General features: G+C 43.7%; 1 protein-coding gene across 1 annotated transcript in view; it reads right to left on the minus strand.

Moving 5' to 3' along the window:
- Positions 1-25,350, minus strand: part of LOC126443013 (uncharacterized) — a 93,113-nt gene that overhangs the window by 32,272 nt on the left and 35,491 nt on the right. Inside the window, exon 2 of the mRNA XM_050090862.1 lies at positions 6,032-6,608. Coding sequence (XP_049946819.1) covers positions 6,032-6,597 — 566 coding nt within the window. The 5' untranslated portion in view covers positions 6,598-6,608. The remainder of the gene's footprint in view (positions 1-6,031; positions 6,609-25,350) is intronic.

A 25,350-nucleotide genomic window follows, 5' to 3' on the forward strand; every position in this document is an offset into this window, starting at 1 on the left:
TTCGCTTTGTGATTTCAAGTTGTAGCATTCGCACTGCAAATAACATGTGGAAAGCAATTACGATTTTTAGCATTTGTGCATGCTAACATCAACAATAACAATTGGTGCCAATTTTGACCCTGAAACAGGCAGAGAACTTTTTATCCTATCATTTCAGATTTATAAATTCCAGTCCTAGTGGCTGGTGGAAAAGTATTTGACAGGTGTGTAGCCAGTGGTGATAGCATATACAGGGTTAAGAGTCCCAGTCAGCACAGAACTTTTCCTCGCATAATTTCTAGTTCAGACATGAGCATATCTCACTGGTGGTGAAATAAACCGACATTGTTTATCTATATGTGGCTAGAAAACAACATGATATATGCTGGGTTCGAAACGCAGCAGGGGAATACTTTGGTGTATAATCATTTCAGTTTCATCATCCCTCTAGCGGTGAAAAATTTCGATACATAAAATTATAACAGTTTATTGTGCTTCATTCACAATCCCTGCCCAAAACAAAACTTTATGCCCCATCATATCAAGTTTGAAAAAGTGCATATGATGTCACATGCTGTTAAAATGATAGTTAAGATCTGTAGTGGCCGGATTGGAGTCCTGGATCGCAGTCCAATACAAAAGCATGTAGTTTGAAGCTGAATCTTGCTTTTTGAAATCTCATTTATTGTAATTCACTTCAGTTTACACGCACTGAGGACCGTCATCTCTGGTAAAGGGCTTTCTGATATTTACATTACTGTGGTATTGGTTTTCATATCGACGATAATAGACAAAGTGCAAGAAAGTTATGTGGCTGGATACAAACCAGGTGGAACGCAGTTCAGGAAATTTGGCTGCTTCTGAGCATGTTAACACACGCATATAAATTTGACAGGCACGACACTCGTCTGATTGTCAAACATTTTGTATTGTAATTAATGTGATACTTTGATCATCAGACATCGTTCAAAGCCTGTCTTAAAACTGGTCTTTGAAAGGTACAGCTACAAAATGGTTGACAGCGTGTTTCAAATTGAGCTGGAGAAGGAATTCAGTACAGCGGGCAGTAAGGCACGGTGAACCTCGTGATTTGACAACAGAAAGAGGCTGTGGTTGTGCAACAGTTACGTGTCATAACAGTATTACCGCATTCGTCTAAATTTCATTCATTAAATATGGTTGACAGGAATTTAAGTATTTTTCAAGTGAGCATCCTCACTTTGTAAGCACACATGAAACCATGGGGTAGTTGAAGTAAGCTGTGTCATTCCCCAGTGATGGAAAAACACACACTAATGTGTGTGTGTGTGTGGGGGGGGGGGGGGGGGGGGTGATGAGCAATGTTTGTGATTGATGATTTAAGTTGTGCTGTGAACTTGCTACTGAAATAAAATTATGTTTTGTCCTCCACATACAGTAGGTGTGAATGGTAAATTCCGTAAGAATTTGATGTCTATCTAGAAGGGCTGGCATGGATACAAGGGGGAGTAGGATGAACATGGGATAGTGAGACATCCTCCCCAAAAAATGGGAAAACACTGTATCACTTCACTGTGTGAAGTGGACACTGTATGAAGTAAAAAATAATTCTGCTTACACGTGGTTTTATACATCTTATTTTAATTATTGTTAAAATCATAGGCACCTGTCGTGTATAAAATTTGAATGTGACACTATGTATAATTTTGAGAGGTTGGGGGGGGGGGGGGGTTGAGTGGAATCATTGAAAGACAGAGGCAGTTCCAGAACCAAACATTGTGTATCTGTCTGTAAGTGACACCCAATAGTGTGGGAAGTATGAGGCAGTGAACTAGGTGAAGATCACGACAAGAATCTATTATACATCATGAAGAGAATTTTTAAAATGTACACAAAGATTACTGCTAGTAAAAAGATTCCCGTTAACAAAAATTTTTTCAAACATAAGAGCTTGAGTAATTTCCCACAGCGTGCATAACGAGTTTGGAATAATATAATGTTTTAAATTTTTTTCAAGAATGTAAACAATTGTAATATGTTTGTTGTTTAAACAAGGAATTTTGATGTTAATCTTTATTGAATAAAAGAGAAAGACACTGAATGATTTACAACACTGGCTCTATGTTCATTACAATTGGTTCAGGGAATGCACAGTGTCATCTCGAACACAAGATTTCTGATATGTCAAATAGCACATAAAATACTACATCATCATCATCATCATCATCATCATCATCATCTCAGTGCTAACATTGGTGCCTCTTCTGATGTTAAACCTATTACTTCAAAATCATTCTTAACCGAATCCAGGTACCTTCTCCTCGGTCTGCCCCGACTCCTCCTACCCTCTACTGCTGAATCCACGAGTCTCTTGGGTAACCTTGCTTCCCCCATGCGTGTAACATGACCCCACCATCTAAGCCGGTTCGCCCTGACTGCTACATCTATAGAGTTCATTCCCAGTTTTTCTTTGATTTCCTCATTGTGGACACCCTCCTGCCATTGTTCCCATCTACTAGTACCTGCAATCATCCTAGCTACTTTCACATCCGTAACCTCAACCTTGTTGATAAGGTAACCTGAATCCACCCAGCTTTCGCTCCCATACAACAAAGTTGGTCGAAAGATTGAACGGTGCACAGATAACATAGTCTTGGTACTGACTTCCTTCTTGCAGAAGAGAGTAGATCGTAGCTGAGCGCTCACTGCATTAGCTTTGCTACATCTCGCTTCCAGTTCTTTCACTACGTTGCCATCCTGTGAGAATATGCATCCTAAGTACTTGAAACCGTCCACCTGTTCTAACTTTGTTCCTCCTATTTGGCACTCAATCCGTTTATATTTCTTTCCCACTGACATTACTTTCGTTTTGGAGATGCTAATCTTCATACCATAGTCCTTACATTTCTGATCTAGCTCTGAAATATTACTTTGCAAACTTTCAATCGAATCTGCCATCACAACTAAGTCATCCACATATACAAGACTGCTTATTTTGTGTTCACATATCTTAATCTCACCCAGCCAGTGTATTGTTTTCAACATATGATCCATAAATAATAAGAAGAACAGTGGAGACAGGTTGCAGCCTTGTCCTACCCCTGAAACTACTCTGAACCATGAACCCAACGCCTCCTATTCCATAATCATGTAGAACAGACAATAACTTCCTCCTAGGAACCCGGTCATAAGCCTTTTCTAGATCTATAAAGCATAGATACAATTCCCTGTTCCACTCATAACACTTCTCCATTACTTGCCGTAAGCTAAAGATCTGGTCCTGACAACCTCTAAGAGGCCTAAACCCACACTGATTTTCATCCAATTGCTCCTCAACTAATACTCGCACTTTCCTTTCAACAATACCTGAGAAGATTTTACCCACAACGCTGATTAAAGAGATACCTCTGTAGTTGTTACAATCTTTTCTGTTTCCATGTTTAAAGATTGGTGTGATTACTACTTTTGTCCAGTCTGATGGAACCTGTCCCGACTCCCAGGCCATTTCAATTATCCTGTGTAGCCATTTAAGACCTGACATTCCACTGTATCTGATGAGTTCCGACTTAATTTCATCCACCCCAGCTGCTTTATTGCACTGCAATCTATTGACCATTTTCTCCACTTCCTCAAACGTGATCCTATTTCCATCATCATTCCTATCCCATTCTACCTCGAAATCTGAAACATTACTGATCGTATTTTCACCTACATTGAGCAACTCTTCAAAATATTCGCTCCATCCGCCCAAGGCATCCACAGGATTCACCAGCAGTTTTCCTGACCTGTCCAAAATACTTGTCATTTCCTTCTTAGCTTCCTTTCAAAGACTGCTAATTACACTCCAGAATGGTTTTCCAGCAGCTTGACCCAATGTCTCCAACCTGTTTCCAAAGTCTTCCCAAGATTTCTTCTTGGATGCTGCAATTATCTGTTTGGCTTTATTTCTTTCTTCAACATAACTTTCTCTGTCTACCTGGGTTCTGGTATGTAGCCATTTTTTATACGCCTTCTTTTTCCTTTTACAGGCTGCCTTGACTGTGTCATTCCCCCAAGCTGTTTGCTTCCTCCTACTTTTACACACTACTGTTCCAAGACATTCTTTAGCCACTTCTAGTACTGCGTCCCTGTACCTTGTCCATTCCTTTTCCAATGACTGTAATTGACTACATTCAACTAACTGGTACCTTTCTGAGATCGCTGTTATGTACTTTTGCTTGATTTCCTTATCCTGAAGTTTCTCCACTCTTATCCTCCTACATATGAACCTGACCTCCTGCACTTTCGGCCTCACAATCCCAATTTCACTGCAGATTAAATAATGATCAGTGTCATCAAAGAATCCCCTGAATACACGTGTGTCCCTCACAGCCTTCCTGAATTCCTGATCTGTTATTATATAGTCAATGACAGATCTGGTTCCCCTGCCTTCCCAAGTATACCGGTGAATGTTCTTATGTTTAAAAAAGGAGTTTGTGATTACTAAGCCCATACTGGCACAGAAATCCAAGAGTTGTTTCCCGTTCCTGTTGGCCTCCATATCCTCTCCAAATTTACCCATAACCTTTTCATACCCTTCTGTTCGATTTCCAATCCTAGCGTTAGAATCACCCATGAGCAGAACACTGAAATACTGCATAAGTATTAAAATCTAAATGAAAAATAAATGATCATTTATCAGTGTTAGTGGCTATTAGACTTTTATGAACATATGTAACTGTAAGATGGTGCAGAAAAATGGTAACTCTGGTCGCACAGCCACTTTAAGCGTCACAGACTATCAGAGGTGGAACAGCAACAACAATGGATGGGATAGATAATGTCATAAGGTGTGCCACAGGAGAATGGAAGCCTGTAGTGTTCACTGGGTGGCTATAGTAAAGCCATAGATCCACTGAAACACACACACACAGGGGTGGACACCTGTTCGTTGAATACACAGTAAGGCACGGTATTCTGTGTGTCACAGAAGGGAACGTATCCAAGCACTGCGTGAGCTTTATGTAATGCTGAGTACAGAGGCGAACAAAATGAGGTGGGAAGATTTAATTTTATGGGACCAGCTGGAACTGCTGGTAGGTCTGGCCTGTGTTCCTGTGAGGTGGTCCAAGGCTGCAAGAGGTGTGAGCAGCCAGACACTGGGGCACCGATGCTTACTTCACCTGGTTTTCTGAACATCTTCCATACAAGCCCTCGCAGCAGAGCATTCTTTTATATAATGTGCCTTTAGAGCAATTAACATCTTCCGTGTACTGTCTGGATTTGGAGAGAACTAAGAATTGTCTTGGAATAGTTACTGGCATATGGCTTGCACGTGGAAAGAAAGTGACAGACAACTACGTAACAGCCAAAGCTGTAATACTAAGGTGTGAATAATGATTACTTGGATAGTCTCCTTTACTACACAAAGAAAATTCCACAGGTCAACATCAGCAATATAAAATTGTAGATAAGTTGCCGCCCTCCTCTAATCATTCTGCAGTACACTACCTTGCTCGAGGTGTCGGCTGTAAGTGACTTACTCGGTCATCATCTTCATGCAGTGTGGCACTATTCAAAGGTGTCTCATTGTCATCAGCCACAGAGGCAATGGACAACTTTGGAGACCACTTCATGGGAACAGGGCTACAGCAACCAGTACAGGCTGCCGGTTGCAAACTACACCCATCACGGCGTCTGAGCCTGTGCTGGGCAATACAGCTTTGTGTCCACAGCAGTCTGCCTCATGCTCTATTCACACAGTGAGTGTACCCTCTGTCATGACAGTTGATGCTAAAACCTAAACAACCACTTTCTGTATACATGTAGTTTAATATAATGCCCACAAACTGGCTGTTTGATGATTTTTGTTAGCTAACATACCTGGTAATGAACACTGTTCAGTTTAGGGGTTCACTGAAACTGCTACACGAGGGTAATGATAGCATTGTGAGCTATCGTGAAATGACTGTCTATGATGGTGTATTTTACAGCAGACACACATCTACGAAAATTCAGTGGGAAAAATTATACAGTTGGAAATACACACACTTAGAACCGAGAGACACTAATCAGTGGGTTGTCTCACACTTACCTGGTTTGTGGTGGTGGATCGTACAGCAACCGGCTCACTTCGATCAAGTCTTCCGGCTGCTTCCGCATGGCATCTGCCCAACCCTGAGTGGCCATCACCTCGTGGGTACGTGCCTTAATAAATTCGATGGCGGCTCGCCTGAGGTCACTGCAGGAGTGGCGGACTGCGAGGACGGCTGCGGCCGCCGCGGTCTCCACGGTCAGCTGAGCGGCCACCTGCCGCTCGCACTCCGCCTTCAGCCGCGACGCCCCGTACTTATCTGCTGCAGCCAGCAGCTGGGGGGCCGTGCTGGGCAGCTGGGGGGCCCGCTGGGTGTACAGGTAGGAGACCAGCTGCCTCAGCACCGGGCCCCCGATGTCGGCAATCCTCACCACGCCAGTGCTCGCCTCGAGGGTGTCGTGGGCGAACATGGCCGCGAACACAGGGCTCCTGTCCGCCAGGACGGCCCTGTGCACCACCAGCCGAGTCTCACCTGCCTCGAGTATCACCATGGCGTCGTCCCCGGCGTCCAGCAGGTCCCCCAGGTCGACAGCCACCGTCTCTGTGATGTCCTTAACTGCTTCCATTGCGGACGATTCTGAAACACGGCAACACGGAGCAGCCGTTTCAGCATACACGTGACTGACAATACTTCTACGAGTGACAGCCACATCTGTTTCCAGCGACAGTTGATAAATACAGGGTGAGTCACCTAACGTTACCGCTGGATATATTTCGTAAACCACATCAAATACTGACGAACCGATTCCACAGACCGAACGTGAGGAGAGGGGCTAGTGTAATTGGTTACCACAAACCATAAAAAAATGCACGGAACTATGTTTTTTAACATAAAACTAAATTTTTTAGTTGCAACCCCGTTGGTTTTGTTAGCACATTTGAACATACAAACAAATACGTAATCAGTGCCGTTTGTTGCATTCTAAAATGTTAATTACATCCGGAGATATTGTAACCTAAACTTGACGCTTGAATACCACTCCTCCGCTGTTCGATCGTCTGTATCGGAGAGCACCGAATTACGTAGGGATCCAAAGGGAACAGTGATGGACCTTAGGTACAGAAGAGACTGGAACAGCACATTACGTCCACATGCTAACACCTTTTTATTGGTCTTTTTCACTGACGCACATGTACATTACCATGAGGGGTGAGGTACACGTACACACGTGGTTTCCGTTTTCAATTACGGAGAGGAATAGAGTGTGTCCCGACATGTCAGGCCAATAGATGTTCAATGTGGTGGCCATCATTTGCTGCACACAATTGCAATCTCTGGCGTAATGAATGTCGTACACGCCGCATTACACCTGGTGTAATGTCGCCGCAGGCTGCCACAATACGTTGTTTCATATCCTCTGGAGTTGTAGGCACATCACGGTACACATTCACCTTTAACGTACCCTACAGAAAGAAGTCCAGAAATGTAAGATCAGGAGAACGGGCTGGCCAATTTATGCGTCCTCCACGTCCTATGAAACGCCCGTCGAACATCCTGTCAAGGGTCAGCCTAGTGTTAATTGCAGAATGTGCAGGTGCACCATCATGCTGATACCACATACGTCGACGCGTTTCCAGTGGGGACATTTTCGAGGAACGTTGGCAGATCATTCTGTAGAAACGCGATGTATGTTGCAGCTGTTTGGGCCCCTGCAATGAAGTGGGGACAATGTTTCAAGCGTCAACTTTAGGTTACAATATCTCCGTATGTAATTAACATTTTACAATGCAACAAACGGCACTGATTACGTATTTGTTTATATGTTCAGATGTGCTAACAAAACTAACGGGGTTCCATTAAAAAAACAACGTAGGTTTGTGTTAAAAAACATACTTCCGTGCATTTTTGTATGGTTTGTATTAAACAATTACACTAGCCCCTCTCCTCACGTTCGGTGTGCGGAATCGGTTCGTCAGTATTTGATGTGGTTTACGAAATATATCCAGCGGTAATGTTAGGTGACTCACCGTGTAAAGTCCATCCTTAGTCGGTTCCAGCAGTATCACACCCTTTCTGTCCGACTGATGCCATTGGTGAATAACAGCAGATCTTTAATAATACCATTTTCAAGCTTTACCTTTTCTTTCAGCATATTTCATTTGGAGAACAAGCTCCAGAAGCGGCAAGGACATTATTTCCATCTTTTTTTCTACAGTGCAATGTTATTTGGTATGGAAATGGTTTGAAATAGACGTCTACCAAAATACTAAATAGGCTGTACAGAACTATAGTATTACTCTATTCAACGAGATATTCTCTTTACTTCTCCTGTTATTCAAGAAAACAACACTGTTTTATGACCTGAATCTGTATTATTCGTCATTTAACAAGCAGTGATGCGTGTACCCTTGCAGGAGTTGCTTCACACAGGGGATGAAGCCCGTGCGTCGGGAGACTGACTGGTGCGTTCACAGTGAAAGGTCGTGAAGTGGGTTCAGCCGAGTACGCAGTTCAAATTGTCATCACCAGAGTACAGTAGCGGACAGACACATTCAAGAAACAGTGAATTGTACTGTTTATTTCTTGAAGGATTTTTCTTTTATGGTTGTACAGTTTTGTGTATGTTTTTAGTAGTGTGGATGATGCGTGAATGTGGCCTAAAGTAAATATGTAGATCACTGTTATAGTGACAAACGCCGTACGAAGTAAAGTGAGAAATTCTTAATACACTGTGAATGAAGACGACGGGGAATTTTGTATTATAGTGTGTCAAGTAAGTTTATGGTAAAGGGAAGCTAATTTCAGTGTAAATGTAAACAGTTAATAATGTAAAGTATAAATAAAGTATCAGAATGTCAAATATTTTGGAAAAAAGTACAGTTCGAGTGTGTTGTTTATTGATTTGTTAGTCATGAAAAAAGCGCGCTAACACAGGAGAATAATATTTTTGTATTGGCCTTAATGCAGACTGAGCAATCACAACAGAGTATTCTTCACGCATCTCTTCTCTTGCAAATGGAGAATGCTTACACCAATCCAAGAAGTCAGAGCCCAGCCTTTCAATGGTACGGTCGTGTGTAGTATGAGCTCCGAAGGAAGTAGTTGTTTGCCAGTTTCATGTCTGCATGTGCTACATGTCTCAAAAGTGCTTTACAGTGAAGGTAAATAAATTCATTCATAGCGGCATCAACGAGCAGCAATACGGCAGGGCAGCGCTACCAACTTACACGACAAGCGGGGACCCTGAAACTGGGACGGCGGCAGACGGAGGAGGTCTGACACTCAGTTTCTGCACGCCGAGGCTGCAGCATTCGACGAAAGATGAGTTTGTTAGAACTGTTGTGTGTGTGTGTGTGTGTGTGTGTGTGTGTGTGTGTGTGTGCGCGCGCGCGAGCTGCACACTGAGTAACATGGTAAGTGATAAAGATTTTGTAAATACGAAAAAAGAAGGATTCTCATTCAGTGGAAGTGCTTCACAAACTAGCACGCTTGAACAGAGAGGAGTAGATGTTAAAGTAAAAGAGGAGGTTTTTGAGGATGTTTCTTTGTTACTTACGGACGGTGAAGTAGACTTTGCTTCAAGTACGTCAGTTGATGTAACTAGTGGAGACAATGAAGATCCTGAAAGTCACATTAAGCCGGCCAGAGTGGCCGAGCGGTTCTAGACCCTACAGTCTGGATCCGCGCGACCGCTACGGTCGCAGGTTCGAATCCTGCCTCGGGCATCTATGTGTGTGATTTCCTTAGGTTAGTTAGGTTTAAGTAGTTCTAAGTTCTAGGGGACTGATGACCACAGCAGTTAAGTCCCATAGTGCTCAGAGCAATTTGAAAAAAGTCACATTACGCATGAAATCGGTAAAAATCAATTGCATGATGACAATATTGGTAGTGTTACTGAATCAAATGTGGATACCAAATTCGGAATGGTACCGAAGGAAAAAGATAAACAGGGAACAGTAAAGCAGAAAATAGAACAAAGAGGATATGTTTGCAGCATTAATGGATTCTATGAAAGATGGACATACTAATTTGGCTGAAACAACTGATCAGAACATCAATGGAAAACTTGAAAAGCAGACTGCGGTTTTAAAATATATGTGGGAAAATGATCTGAAGTCGTTAGAAAGTAAAGTGGATGGCAAAATTTCTGAAGTTGAGAATAACTGCCAACAATCCACTAGAACTGTAGAAAAAGAATTAACAGATGCCTTGAAAAAAGTTGCTATTGGAAACAAACAAAGGGCAGATGTGATAAAAGATAGAGTGCAGAAACTAGGTCAAAATAACGGCGGTAGTGTGTGTGTGTGTGTGTGTGTGTGTGTGTGTGTGTGTGTTTTAAGATCACAAACTGTTAGGCAGTAAAATCAGTTCTGAATATGCCAAATGTATGACTGAAGTAAGAAGTGTGTCCGACTGAATGGGCGAGACAGAAGAAAATGTTCTTCAGCTAAATAACCAGGTAGAAGAGGTTGAAAATAAGTCTGGTGAGCACAGCAGTAGATTATGCCAAGTTGAAACTAACCTCAGATATGGAACAAAGAGTAGTGGGTGTAGTTTTGTAGCAGCATTATCTGAAATATCATATGTCGCTAACAGGCAGTTTTGATTCAACAGAAAATGTACATCCAAAAGAATTTTGGAATGACTTCGAAGGAGTTCTACCTAGTTTGTGGCCAGACAGACAAAAAATAGGGTTCATTACCTCTCAATTCTAGGAAGAGGTTAGAATTTGGGGGGTTATTGCTACTAAACAGTACGATATTCTATATATATTTAAAGAGGCGTTTTTTAAAGAATTTTGGGGCAAGCAAAAACAAATGAAGTTGCTAAATAGCTTCTGGGCTAGGGAAACGTTTAATCCTAGGAAGGAAAGCTTAAGAAAGTTTGCGTTAAAATGGACGACAAACTTTTCATATTTAAACAACAAAGCCGAGACAGAAGAACTTGTTATGGGCCTGGAAGGTAAATTGCCCATGAACTGGCGAAACAAAATTATTGCAGCGCCTAGGGATGACGTTTATAAATTCATTGCTGTTTGGAGAGAGTTGACAAGTTGTTCCATGAGGAGGAGCATGCAAATCGTAACATCAGACCACCAAATAATGCAGAACCGCGGCAGAATGCAAACGTTAACAGAATTGGTGTGAACCCCGGAAACAGCAGGAGGTGGCGCTACCCAACAAATGATAGGCGAAATAATGGGGAGCAGGTGCTCAATTATCGGCCGTATTCTCCGGTGCGAGAGGATGACGATGCGCCAAGGTGACAGCAAATGGTGGTAAACTTAAGAAATGGTACAGAATCCGTTAAACTAAATGCCGTCTGTGAAAGGGCTAGCGTTTACAAGATGGGGAGTAGTAATTTGAACCCGCTAGCAAAACCCTACGTACGTGTTAGAACTAAACACAGGCTGGGACTGTGAGTGAGAAGCAGAAGGAGGTAGTAACAACAGACGAAACGAGCTGTATACACACATCTGTACATTTAACGGAGGTCTAGGAGATTTTTTGGACAGACACAAAATAAGCACTGTATTGCAGACGAAACGGGTGATGAATTAGCGGAGAACGTCCTTAGCAACCAAGTTGAAGTCTAGTCATGTTCTGGGGAAGGAATAAGTACAGAAGCTGCAGAATTACAAGAGATTGGTGATGTCAGTATAGAAGAAATACTATTGTCTATAAATGACATTTGTGAGGCTATAAGGGAGAGGCAGGAAAATTGTGACCAAAATGGCGGTCAGCCAACTAATCATGAAAGAAAGAGAGAGAGAGAGAGAGAGAGAGAGAGAGAGAGAGAGAGAGAGAGATTGGGGCGGTGGGGAAGGAGAACACGGAGAATGGCGAAACGCCGGAAAAAATTTTTGAGCTGTCATTAGTGAACAGAATAAATAGTATGGGGGAGAAAAGTGATGTGGGTAATTCTGCAAAAATCTGTGTAATTTCTGGAAACATGGAAGATTTCGATAGAAGAGAGGTTGTGAACGATTTTTTGGAGCAGGGTTCTGACACCAGCAATGAAGGGAAGGTGTTGAGTCAGCCAGTAATCGGTCTGCAAGTGTGGAACGAAGAAGTGCAGTGCTTGGCAGATAGTGGCAGTGGTTTACGTGCTGTGGGTAAAAGTTTGTTAGGATCGTTGCCAAATAGAAATGAAGTTGTAATGATGCCAGTAACGGGGCTGCAGATAATTGTAGCTACAGGAAAAGTTGAAAACCTGTTAAACAGGAAGTTCTGTTGCGATTGAAAATAAATGGTGTACTCCATGACTTCCTTATAATCGCTGATCTATGTATAAAAATGCCAATTGGCGTAGATTTCTTTAACCAGTACAAAGGGAGATTAAGTTTTAATGAAAATGTATTTTTTGAAAGTAATAGAAAATGACTTAACATTTAAACTAGTTGCCCATCCAGCGGAAATAGTAATTTTATTTCCTCAAAAATGTGAAGGCACGTTTTCACAAACTCACTTTGGACTAAAAAAAGGAAAAAAAAACAAATGTGCAGGACTAGTGGTGTTTACGCTGACCCCCCCCCCCCCCCCCCCCCCACACACACACACACACACTTAGCGTTAAATGAATGTTGCTTTCGTTCTGTAGAATTTTACTCCTTGTTTTCCACATGGCTAATTTGCGTAACAGAAAAAAATGTTACGCGTAGAAAATTCTTTCTACATCTACATCCATACTCCGCAAGCCACCTGACGGTGTGTGGCGGAGGGTACCCTGAGTACCTCTATCGGTTCTCCCTTCTATTCCAGTCTCGTATTGTTCGTGGAAAGAAGGACTGTCGGTATGCTTCTGTGTGGGCTCTAATCTCTCTGATTTTATCCTCACGGTCTCTTCACGAGACGTACGAGGGAGCAATATACTGCTGGACTCTTCGGTGAAGGTATGTTCTCGAAACTTTAACAAAAGCCCGTACCGAGCTACTGACCGTCTCTCCTGCAGAGTCTTCCACTGGAGTTTATCTATCATCTCCGTAACGCGCTAACAGTTTCGCAAACCGTCGACTTTTACACGCATGTTCGGCACAAACTGTTCTCCTGGTTCACCGATGACATTGCAATTCTGTCAGAGACAGCAAAGGACTTGGAAGAGCAGTTGAACGGAATGGACAGTGTCTTGAAAGGAGGGTATAAGATGAACATCAACAAAAGCAAAACGAGGATAATGGAGTGTAGTCGAATCAAGTCAGGTGATGCTGAGGGAATTAGATTAGGAAATGAGACACTTAAAAGTAGTAAAGGAGTTTTGCTATTTGGGGAGCAAAATAACTGATGATGGTCGAAGTAGAGAGAATATAAAATGTAGACTGGCAATGGCAAGGAAAGCGTTTCTGAAGAATAGACATTTGTTGACATCGAGTATAGATTTAAGTGTCAGGAAGTCGTTTCTCAAAGTATTTGTGTGGAGTGTAGCCATGTATGGGAGTGAAACACGGACGATAAATAGTTTAGACAAGAAGAGAAACGAAGCTTTCGAAATGTGGTGCTACAGAAGAATGCTGAAGATTAGATGGGTAGATCACATGACTAATGAGGAGGTGCTGAATAGGATTGGGGAGGAGTTTGCGGTACAACTTGATTAAAAGAAGGGACCGGTTGGTAGGGCATGTTCTGAGACATCGAGGGATCACCAATTTAGTATTGGAGGGCAGCGTGGAGGGTAAAAATCGTAGAGGGAGACCAAGAGATGAATAGACTAAGCAGATTCAGAAGGATGTAGGCTGCAGTACGTAGTGGGAGATGAAGAAACTTGCACAGGATAGAGTAACATGGAGAGCTGCATCAAACCAGTCTCAGGACTGAAGACCACAACAACAACAACAACAACAACAAGGAAAATCTTGTTTCGCTAGCTGTCGATAACTCAAATTAGTACCAATGGAGTCAAAAAAATAAGAAGGTAAGTATAAGTACTGATATATCGCCAAATATAAAGTTCCCTGTGTTTACGAATTAGCAAAATATTCTCCTTGTGTGCTATCATTCGCCAACTTTTCGTTTCGATGTCTCGAGCGGTTTAGGAGATACGAGAGATGTTGCGCGTATTTCATTCTCGCGGGCGTGAGACTGGAAGTGAGCGCGCTACATAGGATCCGTTTTCTCGAGATCGGAGGCAGATAGAGACCTCCTCCCAAGTCTAAACAAAAATTCAGCATGTTGGCTAAATTTCAAACGCAACAACATATGGTTTAACCAAACGCAAAATCATAGCGACCCTTATTTTTCATTGCAGGCTTTTCGAAGTTTGCGTAGCGTCTTACTATAATGTGTATATCGAAATAAGTATGACAATTAGCGAGATGACGGGCACTTGGCCACGAAGCTGCCATATAACGCTACAAGCAAGTAAAAAATGAAATATTTTTACTGAGTAGTTTCTGTAAAATCGTTTGAGAAAGATTACAGTGTGCGCGCGCTTCGTTTCTGTCAGCGTGGAGCGCCGTCAGCCGGCGCGTGCAAAACACGTGCACGCGTCTCGACCTGCGCTGGACACGCGCGCAACGCGTGATTCGTGCGCGTCGCGCTGTAGCGTCGTGTCGCGCCTCAGTCCGCGCCTCGGCCTGAGACGGCCCTTCCTCAGCAACGGGCGGGCTGGCACCAGCGGGGCTCTGGTGGGAGTGCCGTGGACTCGGTGGCGGCAGGAACGCACTGCGGAAGCGTGGAGCAGGAAGGAGGACGCTGACCGCCAATCGACGAACCACATTCACCACAAAACCGTACAATTTGTGTTGTCAAAGTACGCCAGCATGTCAACAATTGTATTATTTATACGATCTGAAGGAAACTGTTGTTCCCCCCGTAAACGGTAAATTTTAAGTGGTCCCAGTGTTTCCTGTTACGAATGTACCGGTATACTCTCATCTGCATAACTGTTAATTCGTTACATCGCCCCTTAGCCGTAGCAATCAAATCTAAACATGAAGTACTAAAAACTAATATTGCGATGCATAATGTAGCAGGAATGAGCTACCACCTGCATTTTCAAACCTAAGGCCACTTTACGGTGTGTGGTGGAGGGTATTTCGTGCACCGAGGCCATTCTACTCTGCGCCTCGCTGGCTTCCCGCCCACCCCCGCCGACTATCGCCAGCGTGGCCGCGTGACGTCACCTCCCGCCGCTGCCGACCCTGAACTGGCGACACGCACTTATCTGCACCCACCGCGCGGACGCCCGCTTCCTACCGACAAACCGCAGTGCAAGCGTGTCTCCTCGACGCTTTCAGGCCTGCGGCGAAATGAGCGAGACGAGAAAATTCTAGAAACTGCAGCCTACACACGGGCTTAGCGCCGATGACGCCAGCCACGTACCACTCGCGAGCGGCACAGCCAAGGCGGAAGGGAGCAGTCAGTGGTACCCTCTGCCACACACTGCCACGCGGCTTGCCGGCACGTACATACAGACTTAGGTGTTAAAGTTTGCTGAAAGTCCTACAGCGGCATGAGGTGCAGTGCAGAGGTCTCACAAGTCACAACCAGTATAAACCCCACGCCACGCCCGATTCTGTCAAGACTACAACTCGCACTTATACTACACGTGTAATCTATTACTTTACAAATGCGCCACTGTCTCGAATATTTGACGTTATGCATGGAAGCGAGAGAAACTTTTGACAAGGTTTGAGATAATGTTGAAACTTTGTTGCAAGTTGCCAAGTGCTGTCATTCCCAGACAATGGATGAACGTATCGTGGGTTATTTGGGCTCCACGAGATGCGATGGCAATCTCCGTATCTGTCTCGTTCAGCGTAATACTTGTCTCGCTGTAAGAGCGCTTTAAACACAAGTTTGGACCTCTTAGCGAGCAGTTTACGACATAACTTTTAAATTCGCCGGATAACAGAGTGAAATACTGAGAATAAAATTTTTGTTGCCTCCAGAAGTCGTTTGAGGCGCCTTATTTAACGAAATGGGTTCATCTACGTAACTATTTGTAAGAGGCTTGTACAGACGATGTGGGCCATTTGTAGTTTGATGTAGGCTTGTCGATATAAACGAATTTTATTTAGCCAAGACGGAGTCTTGAAGTATCCTACTTACTTCACCAGAGTACTTTCAGTCACAGTTTCACTTCTAAACATGGAATAAAATTTCCAGAGTGAAATTCCAGAGCGTGCACTGATATTGAACTTCTTGGAAGATTAAAACTGGGTGCCCGACCGAGGCTCGAACTCCCGACCTTTCCCTCTCGCGACCAAGTGCTCTACCACTTGTTTTTTTGCATTTTGTTCGTTGTTGATCGTTGTGTACGTCACTACGTCACATGACATTCGGTCAGGTTTGTTTGTTGATCCTTGGACTCAGTTTTTTTATTGCACAGGCCAAACACCTCTCTGACCGAACACGCTGAGCTACCGTGCCGGCTTACCTGAGCTACCGAAGCACAACTCAAAACATCTGCTCATAGCTCTACTTCCGCAGCAGAGCACTTGCCCGCGAAAGGCAAATGACCCGAGTTCTCGACTCTCGGCCCGGCACACAGTTTTAATCTGCCAGGAAGTTGCGTGCAATAAAATTTGTTTCGCGAGAGGCCGTGTCTGAGGGAGCAAGTAATTTTCTTTCATTTCTATTCTGTCACTTAGTAGCAAGCTGAGTTTATTGTACCTAAATGAGTTGTGTTGCTGCCTTTTCAGATCACTACAACGAAAAAATTTGTTTGTTTTGAGATTAAACTGAGTACATACTGTCAATTGTAACAGCTGTCTGTACTTTGCGGCTCTTTATACTGAATTGAACTATTAGTACCGGCAATAGTTGCAACATTTTTTGCAAACAAATCTCGCACCCTTCAGACAGCACGGGGCGACTGCGCGTCGTCCCCACCTGCTGCTGCTGCGCCCACACGCACACTCGCCCCCCCCCACCCGTAGGAAAGCGACTGAGCGCCGCCTCGCTGCCCCACAACCGGCGGGCCGGCCCGGGGCAGCGGCTCTCAGGTCACGTGACCCCTCCGCCGCCAGCAACGCCACGACCTTGGCGCTTCGTGGCAGCGTTTCATTCCCTTCTCCGAGAAGCGAGCACACGCAACGCTTACTGCGACAGAACGCTGCCTAACGAATGAACAACTCCGTCGCTCGCTTCTCCCTACGTTCAAAATTGGCTCCGAGCACTATGCGACTTAACTTCTGACGTCATCAGTCGCCTAGAACTTAGAACTAGTTAAACCTAACTAACCTAAGGACATCACAAACATCCATGCCCGAGGCAGGATTCGAACCTGCGACCGTAGCGGTTGCTCGGTTCCAGACTGCAGCGCCTAGAACCGCACGGCCACTCCGGCCGGCTTCTCCCTACGTCATCGCCTGTATTTTCCGTAGTTATTTTGATTTCAGTCTTAACCGAGAAGCTCATAGGTCACAAGTACATAACGTAATTAATTCGCATGATCTGGCCATTCATCTTATAGCGTTTCAGTTGACTGCCTGCTGCCCTGGTGTCCATGCAAGAGCTTAAAATTTTCGGTCTGCTCCTATGTACTGCGCAAAGTACGACGGTCGAAATGTTTATTTTGCAGCAGCAGTTTTTGCAATAAGCGGTAGTAATATTTAACAGTTCGTAATAACAGTGTGTCATCTGTGCTGTGATTGGCTGAGGCAGAACACACTGAGCAGTCGTCGTATCCGGTTTCATACTATCGGCGCTTTGGTGCCACATTTGCTCACTTTGTATTGAAACTTACGTCCAAAGCAAAAAAGGCCACCGAACACTCGATATACCTGCGCAATTTCTTACAATACAACGGCGCAAAATAACCGAACACCAAAACGTCATCCCCGTAAGCTGCAGTTACTTTAGGGTCAAATACCAAGTTTAATTTCCGCCGCTTCAGTGTAAGGCCAACACTGTGGATCACCCCACAAAACTGTTGACGTCATAGTAGTTTTGTATAGTCCTGCCTGAAAAATTTCGTTCCAGAAAAGCCACGTTCATAAACTTTGGCATCAGCTGGAAACACTGTACTATTCGTCATGTAAAGAGTGGGTATTGCATCTCATACTGTGAGAACAGACCCTACCACACCAATTACTACACTTTTTTCAAGACCTTCCCAGTGACCTCTGCTCGTGTCGAGACAGTATTTGACTGCCGTGTCCTCTACAGAGTCCTGACTACTGGACCAGCGTAAGGGGTCGTGGGTTCTCTCCCAGTAGTTGCTTTCCTGCTCAGAAATCCGCGCCCCGCCGTGGTGTGTAAGAACGTGGCGGTATCTGCTGGACCGCGGACACACAGGACGGGCCTGGGAATTATTTTTGCATTTTTCATTATTATTCACTATCGTTGTTGGTTCGAGTGTTTAGCTTTGCTGCCACTCGTTCTCGGCCGACGATAAACTGCTACAAAGATAATAAACCTCAAATAAAAATTTGATTAATAAAAAGATAAAAAATCAGCTCCTTATTCTCATATCAAGTCGACAGACTTTCACCCCAATTAATTCTGAGACGACAGATAAAGTACGACAGATAAGACTGCTTACTTCCAAAAGTGATGTACATCGAAGATACCCCTAAAATATAGATAGGCTTCTCGTCCAATTTCGCATCGAGAACTTACATTTCACCATACAATATGCAACAAAGTTTTCCAGACGAATCATTCACAAAATTTATGCCACACAACATTTTCACCGTGTACATGATCGTACCCGTGGTCTAGGGGTATCGTCTTTGATTCATAATCAAAACGTCTTCGGCCCCGGGTTCGATCCCCGCCACTGCCTAAATTTTGATAAATAATCAGCATTGGCGGCCGAAGACTTCCGGCATAAGATGTCAGCCTCATTCTGCCAACAGCCTTGTCAAAGAGGGCGGAGGAGCGGATAGAGGTTCAGGGCACTCTCTTGTCCTAGGGGTGGGAAATTGCCCCTAAAGGCGGAAGAATCAGCAATGATCAACGACATGAGGATGCAGAAGGCAAAGGAAACCACTGCATTAAAGACACGTAACGTGTATCCACAGGACATGTGGCCTGTAATTGAAGTGTCATGATAGGCAAAAGATTCCGGAACAGTCCCCCATTCGGATCTCCGGGAGGGGACTGCCAAGGGGGAGGTTACCATGAGAAAAAGATTGAATAATCAACGATAGGATAACGTTCTACGAGTCGGGGCGTGGAATGTCAGAAGCTTGAACGTGGTAGGGAAACTAGAAAATCACAAAAGAGAAATGCAAAGGCTCAATCTAGATATAGTAGGGGTCAGTGGAAGGAAGACAAGGATTTCTGGTCAGATGAGTATCGGGTAATATCAACAGCAGCAGAAAATGGTATAACAGGTGTAGGATTCGTTATGAATAGGAAGCTAGGGCAGAGGATGTGTTACTGTGAACAGTTCAGTAACCTGGTTGTTCTAATCATAATCGACAGCAGACCAACACCGACAACGATAGTTCAGGTATACATGCCGACGTCGCAAGCTGAAGATGAACAGATAGAGAAAGTGTATGAGGATATTGAAAGGGTAATGCAGTATGTAAAGGGGGACGAAAATCTAATAGTTATGGGCGACTGGAATGCAGTTGTAGGGGAAGGAGTAGAAGAAAAGGTTACAGGAGAATATGGGCTTGGGACAAGGAATGAAAGAGGAGAAAGACTAATTGAGTTCTGTAACAAGTTTCAGCTAGTAATAGCGAATACCCTGTTCAAGAATCACAAGAGGAGGAGGTATACTTGGAAAAGGCCGGGAGATACGGGAAGATTTCAATTAGATTACATCATGGTCAGACAGAGATTCCGAAATCAGATACTGGATTGTAAGGCGTACCCAGGAGCAGATATAGACTCAGATCACAATATAGTAGTGATGAAAAGTAGGCTGAAATTCAAGACATTAGTCAGGAAGAATCAATAAGCAAAGAAGTGGGATACGGAAGTACTAAGGAATGACGAGATACGTTTGAAGTTCTCTAACGCTATAGATACAGCAGTAAGGAATAGCACAGTAGACAGTACAGTTGAAGAGGAATGGACATCTCTAAAAAGGGCCATCACAAAAGTTGGGAAGGAAAACATAGGTACAAAGAAGGTAGCTGCGAAGAAACCATGGGTAACAGAAGAAATACTGCAGTTACTTGATGAAAGGAGGAAGTACAAACATGTTCCGGGAAAAATCAGGAATACAGAAATAGAAGTCGCTGAGGAATGAAATAAATAGGAAGTGCAGGGAAGCTAAGACGAAATGGCTGCAGGAAAAATGTGAAGACATCGAAAAAGATATGATTGTCAGAAGGACAGACTCAGCATACAGGAAAGTCAAAACAACCTTTGGTGACATTAGAAGCAACGGTGGTAACATTAAAAGTGCAACGGGAATTCCACTGTTAAATGCAGAGGAGATAGCAGATAGGTGGAAAGAATACATTGAAAGCCTCTCTGAGGGTGAGGATTGGTCTGATGTGGTAGAAGAAGAAACAGGAGTCGATTTAGAAGAGATAGGGGATCCGGTATTAGAATCGGAATTTAAAGGAGCTTTGGAGGACTTACGGTCAAATAAGGCAGAAGGGATAGATAACATTCCATCAGAATTTCTGAAATAATTGGGGGAAGCGGCAACAAAACGACTATTCACGTTGGTGTGTAGGATATTGAGTCTGGCGATATACCATCTGACTTTCGGAAAAGCATCATCCACACAATTCCGAAGACGGCAAGAGCTGACAAGTGCGAGAATTATCGCACAATCAGCTTAACAGCTCATGCATCGAAGCTGCTTACAAGAATAATATACAGAAGAATAGAAAAGAAAATTGAGAATGCGCTAGGTGACGATCAGTTCGGCTTTAGGAAAAGTAAACGGACGAGATAGGCAATTCAGACGTTACAGCTAATAATGGAAGCAAGGCTAAAGAAAAATCAAGACACTTTAATAGGATTTGTCGACCTGGAAAAAGCGTTCGACAATATAAAAAGGTGCAAGCTGTTCGAGATTCTGAAAAAAGTAGGGGTAAGCTATAGCGAGAGACGGGGCATATACAATATGTACAACAACCAAGAGGGAATAATAAGAGTGGACGATCAAGAACGAAGTGCTCGTATTAAGAAGGGTGTAAGACAAGCCTGTAGCCTTTCGCCCCTACTCTTCAATCTGTACATCGAGGAAGCAATGACGGAAATAAAAGAAAGGTTCAGGAGTGGAATTAAAATACAAGGTGAAAGGATATCAATGATACGATTCGCTGATGACATTGCTATCCTGAGTGAAAGTGAAGAAGAATTAAATGATCTGCTGAACGGAATGAACAATCTAATGAGTACACAGTATGGTTTGAGAGTAAATCGGAGAAAGACGAAGGTAATGAGAAGTAGTAGAAATGAGAACAGCGAGAAACTTATCAGGATTGATGGTCACGAAGTCAATGACGTTAAGGAATTCTGCTACCTAGGCAGTAAAATAACCAATGACGGACGGAGCAAGGAGTACATCAAAAGCAGACTCGCTATGGCAAAAAAGGCATTTCTGGCCAAGAGAAGTCTACTAATATCAAATACCGGCCTTAACTTAAGGAAGAAATTTATGAGGATGTACGTCTGGAGTACAGCATTGTGGTGAAACATGGACTGTGGGAAAACCGGAACAGAAGAAGCATTTGAGATGTGGTGCTATAGACGGATGTTGAAAATTAGGTGGACTGATAAGGTAAGGAATGAGGAGGTTCTACGCAGAATCGGAGAGGAAAGGAATATGTGGAAAACACTGATAAGGAGAAGGGACAGGATGATAGGACATCTGCTAAGACACGAGGGAATTACTTCCATGGTACTAGAGGGAGCTGTAGAGGGCAAAAACTGTAGAGGAAGAAGAAGAGATTGGAATACGTCAAGCAAATAATTGAGGACGTAGGTTGCAAGTGCTACTCTGAGATGAAGAGGGCGGGCCGCATCAAGCCAGTCAGTAGACTGATTGGGAAAAAAAAAAAAAAAAAAAAAAAAAAAAAAGATTACGGCGCGATTCACTCTTAAGAGCCTGGCAGAAGGTTGATCGAATTACCCTGCGACTAATTCTTTCCCGTTATACTTTCCCACGAGCGCGCGAGAAAAATGCACACTTCAAGACGTTCCACGACAACTTCAATTCTCTTGTTTTATTGCAATGGTCATTTCACTCTATGCAGCGAAATATTCTGGTATTAGCAGGGCAAAACTGGTGACTGAAATTTCGTGAAAAGATCTCGCCCCGACTAAATGGTCTTTCACTTATTGTCATCGCAACTCGCGTGTCATATCCGTGACACTTTCTCCCCTACTTAGTAATAAAACAAAACTAACTGTCCTTCTTTGGACTTTTTCGATGTTCTCAGTCAATCGCATCTGGTAAGCATCCCTTCTCCACAGCAAACATTCCGAAGGAGGAGACGTCAAGGGATCACCAATTTAGTAATTTGGTACACGCGTGGTGTCGGCCGTCTCTCCAGTAGCTCTATTGTATCTACTAAGTGTTCTGCCAATAAAATGCGCTCTTTGGTTCGCCTTCACAACAACATTTTCTATGTGTTCTTTCCAATTTAAGTTGTCCGTAATGGTAATTTCAGTCGGTTTTGCATAAAGCTTAACACGTCATTATGTAGCATCAGTTGCCAGTATCCGTACAAACAAGTTACCGTCTCCAAATCATTTTGCATTTGGTTTCCATGTTCTGCTGACCTTACCAGACGGTAAATGTCATAATTTTATACAGTCTAAAATGGCTGCTCAGATTATCTAGTAAAGCAATTACGTACGTCAGGAACGGCAGAGGACCTTCAACACTTCCTCGGAGCACGATAGATGCACCTTCTGTTTTACTCGATGACTTTCCTCGAATGACTACCAACTGCGACCTTTCTGCGAGGAAATGACGAATCCAGTCGCACAACTGGGAAGGCGCTCCCTGGACACGCCGTGTCAAATGGTTCAAATGCCTCTGAGCTGTATGGGACTTAACATCGGAGGTCATCAGTGCCCTAGACTTAGAACTACTTAAACCTAACTAACCTAAGGACATCACACACATCCGTGCCCGATGCAGGATTCGAACCTGCGACCGTAGCAGCAACGCGGTTCCGGACTGAAGTGCCTAGAACCGATCGGCCACAGCGGCCGGCGACACGCAGTTCGATTACAAGTTGCATGTGAGGACCGCTGTCAAGAGCTTTCTCGAAATTCATAAATATGGAATAGATTTGAGATCCTCTGTCGACAACGCTCGTTATTTGGTGTGAAAAAAAGAGCTAGTTGTGCTTTACAAGAAATTTATTCTGAACGAATCGCTTTCTTTGAGGTAACTCATTTTCGAACAGGGTATATATTCCGAAATTATTCTGCAGATTGATTCCAGTGATATGAGGCTGTCTTTCATCGCATTACTCCCATTTCCTTTCTTGAGTATTGGTGTGACCCGTGCGACTTTCCTGTCTTTAGGTACGGATGTTTCTTCGTGTGAGTGGTTGTACGGGGTCCATCGGACGAGCCTTGATGCTGACTATTTACTTTACCGAAGTAGAATGTTCAACAAGTAGAAGATTAATCACCTCTAAAGTATCACTGCACTGTTATGTTCCACAACAACGTCTGAAGCAAGAGATCAAACTGGTAACTGTACCCTTCAGCATCGCTCAGGACGGCTCTAAATACGCATACAGAGGCCGGCAGGTTATGTGAGGGCTCAGCATGAAAATATCACCAGCGGCTGTCTTGAGGACCAGTGGGCATAGTTCGGCAGTACTGTGCGACACGCTTCCGGCACGGGTGCGCCGGCCAGAGTGGTGACGGAGGGCCGACACCCGCCGAGGTTCCGCACCAGCGTTAGGAGGCAAACACGGCTCCACTGCAAAACTACGCGCGGCCAAAACCCCACAGCAGAACTAAATTAGAGTAAGGAGAGCCTTATGTGCAGCATTCAACGAATTTAGAACTCAAATCCTGTCTACCAACTTGACAGGATGTACTGGTACCAGGAAGCTTTAGTCCCACTTTAAGTGAATAAATAGGTCGAAACCATCTGTCCACCCCAACCCCCCCTGTTTTACACTTCCCTCCAGTACTAAATTGGGGATCCTTTGCTGTCTGAGAATGTGTTCTGTCAACTGATGCCTTCTTCTAGTCAGGTTATGTCACAAATTTCTTTCCGCGGCAATTCTATTCAGTATCTCATTACTTACGTGATCTACACATCAATTCTTGTGCATTCTTCTGCAGCACTGCAATCTAAAACCTTTGTTCCTTTCCTGTCTGAACTTTTTATCGTCGACATTTTACTTCCAGAAAAGGCTACACACTAATACTGTCAGGAAAGACTTCTTAATATTTAAATTTATATTCGAATTTTGAACATTTCTCTTCTTCGGAAACGCTTTTCTCGCCCTTACCAGTGTGCATTTTATATCTTCTCTACTTTGTCTACCGTCAGTTAAGCATAACTAGCAAAGGTCACCTACTACTTTTAGCGTCTCTTTTCCTAATCTAATTTGGTCAGAATCGCCTAATATAATCTGGCTACATTGTATCGCTTTTGTTGTTGATCTTGTATCTTCCTTCCACGACACTGTCCATTACGTTTAACTCCTCTTCCAATTCCTCACAAAACCTCAAAAACTTGGATTACAGAGAAAAGCCCCAAATACTAAACGTCTTTTCCCAAAACTGTTTCACTGACGAATATTGGTCCGTAGTTCCGCCTTTAATAATCGCGCAAACGTCAAAATAGCAGATATCGAAAGATGCGACCATGTGATAGAAAACCAAGTGGAATCGCAAGAGGAAGTGCTACTGCGCTTTTTCTGAGAACTGTCTTGAGCCGCTATTTCGGGAACCCACACACACTGGGAATGTTTTGGACGATTAAACTACAAAGTGACCTGACTTTATAGATATTGCAACTGTATGGACAGGAATTGATGATCTCTATTTCAACGTAGGGACGATGCTTACTGAAGCTAATACATGCTTCACGAAGCCTAGGAGAATATCCATGATGGATATAGTAGATAAGCAGGTATTAGTATCTTAAGACAATGAATAGGCATCATTTAATTTCGATATGATGGGCGTGAAGGAATTATGGACAAGGTGTAAAATAATTGGAAATTGCGCTCTGAAGCAGTACGAGCCGAGTGAGTGGATTAAGGGCAGTTTAATCACAAAATTGCGGAAAACCCAAAGCATACAACTTCCATGTCATAACTCACTTTGCCAAGTACCTGAGGAAATTCTAATCCCACGGCACAGCTGGGGTGTGATCCAAAAGGAGAAAGTAACCTACTTCCAGCCGCTTTACGGTGTCTGGTGGATGATACTTTCAGCACCAGGGCCTTTCTGCGCTCCGCCGGCGCGCCGCCTTGCCTGCCGCACATTCCCCTTCCCCCCCCCCCACCCCCACCCCCCTCCTTCACCCACTACTG

The sequence above is a fragment of the Schistocerca serialis genome, unplaced genomic scaffold, assembly GCF_023864345.2.
Source record: "Schistocerca serialis cubense isolate TAMUIC-IGC-003099 unplaced genomic scaffold, iqSchSeri2.2 HiC_scaffold_1420, whole genome shotgun sequence".
NCBI lineage: Eukaryota > Metazoa > Arthropoda > Insecta > Orthoptera > Acrididae > Schistocerca > Schistocerca serialis.